At 42.3% G+C, this 8,156-nt stretch overlaps 1 protein-coding gene across 1 annotated transcript; it reads left to right on the top strand.

Annotated features, from left to right (window-relative positions):
- The first annotated feature begins 2,432 nt into the window (after nucleotides 1-2,432).
- LOC137394319 (uncharacterized) lies at nucleotides 2,433-3,293 on the top strand. Its single transcript, XM_068081038.1, has one exon. It carries the CDS (start codon nucleotides 2,433-2,435, stop codon nucleotides 3,291-3,293), a length of 861 nt encoding a protein of 286 aa, XP_067937139.1.
- Nucleotides 3,294-8,156: the final 4,863 nt, after the last annotated feature.

Here is an 8,156-nt window from a genome sequence, read left to right as displayed (position 1 = left end):
ATACGAACAGTTACGAACACGGACATTGGTCGATGGGGAAACTGTGGATGTGTACTTGACCGATTTACGAAGGTTAGTGGCCTTAATTGGCCAGACAGAACCGGAACCGCTCTTCAAATGCGCTTTTGTTGCTGGGCTACCCGATGAGAACACTGCCCAGCTAAAATCTGTAGCATCTGTGGAGAAGCTAAGCTTGACAGATCTGGTTAGCCGAGCGAGAATGATGATGTCCAACAGAGCAACAGATGCTGGTTCTTGTGCTATTGGCTATACAAAGAAGGACAGTACTTGCTACGGATGCTCTAAGGTTCGGCATACCTATCGCCAGGGTGGTGCAAGCAACCGCAACAATGCAAGGCGACAAGTTCAATGTTACAGATGCCAGCAATTTGGTCACATCAGCCGACACTGTAAACAAGAACAGGAAAACGACAAAGGGGGAGTATCGTTGCTGGATGCTTTCCCTGCCCTAAAGTAAGCAGAATGTTACCATTCAAATCTGTTAAAATTCAAGGACGTGACAATGTGGCATTAGTTGATAGCGGATGTGAACAGTCTGTTATACGCCAGGATTTGATTCGCCGACTAGGGTTACAATTGCAAGGGCCACCTCAGCTAGTGACTATGCTAAACGGACATGTTGGTAAATGTGCAGGAGAAGCATTATTACAAGTGACAGCCGAGGGTCAAACAATTGAGCTAAAGTGTCTCGTGGCGCCGTATTTGGTGTGTGGCTGTTCCATGATTCTCGGTATGGATGCCATTATAAGACTTGGTGGCATGGTGGTCTCCCAAAGCTGTGATGTGAGTTTTATGGCATCTACCAGAGTGATCAGTGTTGGAGTAGTTGAAAATCAACAAAAGTTACTTATGAACGAAAAGGAAGCAGTAGTAATCGACGACAAAGACTTTAACGCTGTCTTCGATGGCTCAAAGTGGACAGTAAGCTGGAAGTGGTTAGCAAAAGAGCCTGTGTTGCAAAACAATTGTGCCGAGTATCGCGTCGCTGAAAACAAACGGAAGGCGTACGAGCTGGAAGTAGAACAATGGATTAACAATGGATGGCTACAGCCTCACAATGACAAATTACATGGAAAGGTAACAGGAGTCATACCGCTAATGGCTGCTGCCCAGCCAAACAAACCACTCAAAGTTCGCCCTGTGATGGACTATAGCAAAGAATTAAACAGTTACATTAGCAATCATCCAGGGTGTGATGTCGCACTGTGCCAGGATAAACTAAGGAATTGGCGTAAACTTGGTGACAATGCATGTGTTTTGGATTTAAAGAAAGCTTACCTGCAATTACATGTACAAGGAAACCTCCATAGGTTTTAGGCTGTAAACTACAAGGGTAAGTTGTATGTCATGACTCGAATGGGGTTTGGGTTAAATGTGGCTCCAAAAATTATGTCAGTTATACTACAAAAAAGTTTTAGCGTTAGACGAAATTGTGGCCAAAGGTACTGATCACTATGTCGACGACATTTTTGTCAATGAGGCTGTTGTGTCTGCAAAGCGAGTGCAGCATCATTTGTCAAGTTTTTGGTTAGTCACAAAGGAACCTGTATCATTGTCTGATGCACGGGTATTAGGGTTAAGGGTGACTACAAATGGTGCTGAAGTGAGATGGTCGAGAGATGGACCCTTGCCAGCGGTGGGCACTAAAGTTACAAAACGAGAGCTGTTTTCTGTTTGTGGCAAGCTAATCGGCCATTATCCAGTAGCGGGCTGGCTGCGCGTGTCATGCAGTTATATGATGCGTTTAGCAAATGTAGTTGAGTAGGATAGCGACATACCAAATGATGTGGTAGGAATGCTTCATGAGACATTGAAATACATAAAGGAACATGATCCCGTCGGTGGTGTATGGACGGTGCCAGGCTGTGGCCATGGAACAGTTTGGTGTGATGCTAGTAGCATTGCTATTGGGGTTTGTATAAAAGTAGGTGATGTTGTGGTTGAGGATGCGTCTTGGTTAAGGAAAGAGGATGATGGAGCACACATAAATGTAGCAGAATTGGATGCTGTGGAAAGAGATTAAATTTGGCCATGAAATGGAACCTGAAAAGATTAACTGTAGTAACCGATTCCAAGTCAGTGTATGCATGGGTGCAGTCTGTTATAACGGATAGTCATCGACCGAAGGTTAGCGGGCTGTGCGAAATGATAGTGAGGCGTAGGTTGGGGCTAATTGCACAGCTGATTGATGAGTGTGAAGTGAAGTTAACCATCAAATTGATTAACTCATCCAGCAACAAAGCTGACGTGTTAACCAGGGTGAGGCAGAAATGGTTGGTGAATACTACTAAAGTGGCCAATGTAACAGTAGTGGATAATACCGCTAGTTATGACAATGTGAGGAAAACCCATGACCTGCACCATTTTGGGATCGACAGAACATTGTATATTGCTGAGCAAAGGTTAGGTAAATGCGTGAGCAGGAAGGCTGTAAAAACATTGTCGAAAATTGCCCGGCATGTCAAAGGGTGGATCCTGCCCCCATGCGATGGACTAAGGGAAATTTGGAGGTAGAAGGAGTTTGGGAATGGCTTGCTACAGATATATGTCACTACAGGAATGTACCATACCTAACTATTATAGATTGTGGTCCAAGCGGATTTTCAATATGGGTAAGACTACAAAATGAGACAGCAGATGCAGTGTCACTACAGCTAGCTCGCGTGTTTAGAGAAAGGGGGCCTCCTGTCGAAGTGCTTTCAGACAATGGAACCTGTTTTCGTGGCAATCGTTTTGAGTCATTGTTGCAAACATGGGGAGTAGAACACATATATAGTTGTGCATATCGTGCATCTGGTAACAGAATAGTTGAGAGAATCCACAGGACAATCAAGCGTATGGCTGCACGCTCGGGTGGTAGTATCAGTGACATGGTATTCTACTACAACAATTCACCTAATGCTAAAGGAGTGGTGCCGGCAAAGAAGTTGTATACGTATCTGCCTAGGCTGCATAGATTAGTTGGAGAGGGAGATGGTATGCGACGACAGCGAGACGTGACCTGTAACCCATTCAGAGTAGGTGACCAGGTATATGTCAAGCCAGCAAATGTAAAGTGCACATCTGCATGGAAGTTAGGTACAGTGACTGCGCTAGTATCAAACACTGCTGTGGAAGTTGTCAAGATGACTCGTCATGTTGCAGATCTGTGTCACACTTGCAGAGAAAGTGAGGACGATGATAGTAGGGAAATTGAGATTATCCAGAATGATGAATGTGTAGAAGCAGATTTGGCAGATGTTGAAAGGCATAGATTTGGCCGTACGCAGTAATAGTCACCCGCCAGTATCGGTGGTAGATAACACAGTTACCAGTAGAAATAAAACACGAGATCGTAGGCCGCCAAAGTGGCTAGCAGATTTTTACGTAGAGTAAAAGGAAAAAAGGGTTTTGTGATCTATAGGATCAGGGGGAGCTGTGGTGAGAGAAGAGAGTCATGACATACAGCTTGCGCTTGTAGCCGGGCATTGTTACATAATTGTGGTTTGCCTTTGTTATGTGTTCATTACTGGCTGTAAGCCTTACTCTTATGTCATTGGCTGTGCCCTTTTGTCTATCTTGTGTTGTTTGAGATTATGGTATGAGTAGGCACTCACTTCTTCACTCGCAGTGGTACAATAAATTCATGTAGTGTACAGCACATTTCAGCACAATTTCCTTCAATTTTCCGCCTCAGAAGCACACCAAGGTACTATCAGCTGAAGATCATTTAAGCAAAGCATATATGCAAAATGTATTGTATACAGTATCGCAATACATATGCAAAAAACCAGGCTCATGCAAGCAGTTACAGATATTAAGATCATCTGCATGTGATTAAATGAAAATATAATTTATGTAGCAGTGACAAACAACAAAATAATAGTGGAGTATATTAAGCATAAGAAAATTTAAACAGAACTATTAATGAAAAGAACATTCGGCTTAGAAGGCGCTGAATCGTGAATCGCTGAATCATGCTGAATCGCATGCAATACTAGCAATACCATATGCCGCTATCTACCACACACACAGCAGTTGCACACTTAAAATACGTACCGGTTTGCTGAATTGGCTGCATGTGAAAGAATAGAGCATGGCAATAAATTGTAGCCAATATGAGGAAATCTTTGTTACAGGCTAAAATGTAACATGAAATTTGATTAAAATTCCACCAGGTCTCACCAAACTGTCCAACACTGCCAGACTCATGAAAATCAAGGCAGCTAATCGTGGGTGAAACAACTGCAGATGTATGGCTGCTACTGCTCTAGTGTCGGTCTTCTATGGCCTTGTGCCTCTTGGCTCTCTCTGTCTGAGGAAGCGGTCTTTTGTGGGCAAATACAGTAGGGATAGCTCCGGGTTTCAAACGTCTCGTCTCAGTCAAGGTGAACCAATACTCATTAAAATGTTTCCGTTAAATAATTATCAAACATATATCATATAATTGTCGGTACACACATAAAATCAAGCCAGCAAGTACATGTACAAGCAGCATTATTGCAGACCTAATGGGAGCCTAAGGCTGCTGCTTGATTTTCTTCTTAAAACATATTGATATGATCCATGTCATGGTCACAGTGGTGGTGATAAAGACTTGTTTTTAATCTACAATTCACCCAAATCAATGATACCAATGATAACCAGCCCCCAGTGGGGGGGGGGTGCTGTATATGGAGGGCTGCATATCATTGATGATACTTAACACATTTCTTCCTATAATTTCCCACTTGAAACACCGACTAGCTAAATTTCAGGACAGTTCCAGAGAAAAAGTACCAGAAAAAAATCAGAATTATCATTGTTAGTATCCTTACGAAAAGGGGACTCACCTCACGGAGTAAAGCTGCGTTTTCTGGCTCTAAAAGCTTGGGGGCTCTTGGGTTGCTGCTTGCGTCCAACCTACTGACATTTTGAACCCATATTTTGTCAATGAACTGTCTCGAGGGAACCGAAAAAACTGCAAACCAGCTTCAGATCGGCTTGTGCACTTAACCGTCCCGCAATTTACCATTTTTAATAATCAAACCGCAATCGCGTCTGCAAGGCAAATGATCGAATGAGCCTTGGAAATTATTTTGGGGCCTCTTCTTGCTTAGACAGGTATTAATCAGTTTAAAAATAGTCGGAAACTACACTTCTTGTATATGGTTAGAAAGTAAAATTTTTGCTTATTTAAATGGTTTTGTACAGGTCTAAGTTCACAATCTCTTTCTTTGCAAAAAAAGTGAGATATTGAGAGTCAGGTATAAATATTCCATTAAAGATCAGTATGTTGATTAGGTTTGTTTGGAAATGAGCATTTTCGTTTCCGGTTTTTGGTCATGGGACTCTGTGAAACTATACGGCTCTGATACCAATGAAACAACTAAAATGGGTCTAGTAAAAAGCGCGATGCGTGAAAAATTGTGTGACACTGCGTGATGGCTAAGACCATTCCAGATCGTCATAAAATTGCTCCCAAAGGCTCACCAGATGCATTTCAAGTAATATCTCAAAAAACCAGTGATCATCTTTCCAAGTTTAAATTATATTCAAGTTAATACAGGTCAAAGTTTTTTCAAGTGTGTGTGTGATTAGGGTGTGAATATGACTCCTGACAATTTTAGCTAGTTTTAATGCATTTTGGACCAATTTTGACTCTCTGTTATATTATGTACTTTAGAGTTATCAACCTTCAACTATCAAAGTTATCAAGTTTAGTGTTATCAACTATCAAAGTTAAATAAACCTAACCCTGATGCCATCCAGGGCATCCAAGATTTCGCGACCCCGAAAAATGTGAATGATGCGCGGAGTTTTTTTTGCATGTCCGACCAACTTAGTAGGTTCACTATGCGTCTAGGTGATCTCAGTGCATCGCTCAGAAACTTGCTTTACAAAAACTGTCCATGGTACTGGGGGAACCGGCAAGCTAAAGCCTTCACCAATATCAAAGACGAGCAGTCCCAATCTGTAGAGCTAGCGGTATACAACCCAACTTGCAAAACTATCATCCAGTCATCTGCATGTAGGAATGCCATCTGTGCTGCATTACTACAAGTACAACCCGATTGCATGCTTCGTACAGTCTACGCCGCGAGCACTCACCAACACAGAGCAACGATATGCCACGATTGAACAGGAAGCCTTCGTCATTGTATGGGAATGTGAAAAGTTCAGAAATTACCTTATAGGCATGACTATTAGTATTCAAACCAACCACAAACAGCTCGTCTCTTTATTTAGTGGCACAGAGCTCAGCAAAATGCAGGCTCGCATTCAACGATTTGGCATGCGCATGTTACGCTTCCAGCACCGGATGGAACACATTCCTGTGAAACAAAGTATTTTGGCTAATAAACTTTCCCTTTCAATGACTGTTCCTGCTGTGGAGGACATAGCATTCGGGGGGGGGGGGGGGAAGTAGAAAATCATGCTCGCAGTACTCTACTTTACTCTGCCTTCAATGAGAGACTCAGCAAACTCATAGAGTCACAGAAGAATGACGAGGTGTTGTCAAAAATTCACCACTTTATTAATACGATGTGGCCTGCGTGTATGACCTCCAATGACCCATTGGTCTCCTTCTCTGAAAGTCGCTCAAGGATAGCCATAATTGATGGAGTACTTGTATTTGACGATCGAGTAGTCATTTCTCTTGCTGACCGTCTCAAAGTGCTACAGAAAGTTCACCAAGGCCATCTAGGCATTACTAAGAGCAGAGAGTGAGCAAGGAAGCCAATTTGGTGGCCTGGTATGTCGCAACAAATTGCGGAAATGGTACGCTCATGTGAATTGTGTCGAAAATTAGCCAGAGTTCCTTCGGAGCCACTGATGAAATCAGAGTTCCCATCTCGCCGATGGGAGAGTGTTGGTAGTGATCTATTTTATTTTAAGGAATGTTGGCATTTATTGTTAGTTTATTATTATTTTCGTTACGTTGAGGTCACCAAGCTGATAAAGTTTATCAGCCTGGAGACCATTGATCACATAAAAAGCATCTTTGCAGGCCATAGTATTTTTGAACTACTGGTTTCAGATAATGGGCCGCAGTACTCTTTGATAGAGTTTCAAAGATTTGTCACTGGCTATGGTTTTAAACACATCACTAGTGCGCCAAAGCACTCGCAATGGAACGGCACAACTGAGAGAGCCGTTCAAACGATAAAGTCTATGCTGAAAAAAGAGACCGACTCTTATCTTGCATTGCTAGCATATCGTACACCCCCCTTGAGAATATATTATCTCCTGCTGAGCTGCTTATGGGCCGACAACTCCGAATGACTACCAGCACTCCCCATCACACTAGAGGCTTCTAAGCCTAACTTCCAAAGCATTCGTGTTCGGGAGGAAGACCAGAAAGAGAAGCACGACCTCCTATGAAAACTGACACTGCCAGAGAACTGCCACCGCTTGTCCCTGGACAAGAGGTCGTTGTTCCAGATTTAAACCGCAAAGCTGAAGTAGCATCAGCTGCCCCAAATGTTCCTATATTCTCCGGGACTTCAATTCGTCATAACTGAATCGACATATGCCCGATCGAAGATATAACTGACGATGCTAAACCGCCACCGAACAGTCCTAAGGGCTCCTATATATCAAGGTCTGGTCGTACGGTTAGGCAGCCTGTGAAGCTTGACTTATGAATCTAACAGTGTGGTGTCAGCCCCCTGGTTCAGACTCCAGCACTCAAAGCTCTGTAACTTCTGTAGGTCGACACACTTTTGTTGATATTAATGTGACAATCATTTTCCAATCAATATGTCTTCATGTAAATGTTACACTTTCAATGTTCATGTTTGTCGGAGAAAAAGAGATGTTGTATTATGTACTTTAGAGTGATCTTCCCACTTTGTGTTATCCTGTCAATAAACAGTTTCCTGTCACCTATCGCATAGATCGTATCAAACTAAACTAAGATACTAAACTCTTACTTCATCAGACGCATCCACCAACAATACCACACCCTCACGCATTTTTCTAGTTTGAAAAAATTCTCAACTGAATAGAAAAATGCATTAGGGTCAAAATTGGTCCAAAATGTATAAAAACTAGTTAAAACACTTCAACATCTATTAGAAATTGTCAGGAGTCATATTCATACATGTTTCAAAATAACTTCGACCTGTATTAGCTTGAAAATAATTTTAACTTGGAAAGAAAATCACTGGTTT

Source organism: Watersipora subatra, chromosome 4 (genome assembly GCF_963576615.1).
Source record: "Watersipora subatra chromosome 4, tzWatSuba1.1, whole genome shotgun sequence".
NCBI classification, from domain to species: domain Eukaryota; kingdom Metazoa; phylum Bryozoa; class Gymnolaemata; order Cheilostomatida; family Watersiporidae; genus Watersipora; species Watersipora subatra.
This window is presented reverse-complemented; position numbering and strand designations above follow the sequence as displayed.

What these genes read in the sequence shown, in the direction of transcription:
- LOC137394319 (XM_068081038.1), top strand. Translation starts at nt 2,433, where the DNA reads ATGCGTGAGCAGGAAGGCTGTAAAAACATTGTCGAAAATTGCCCGGCA.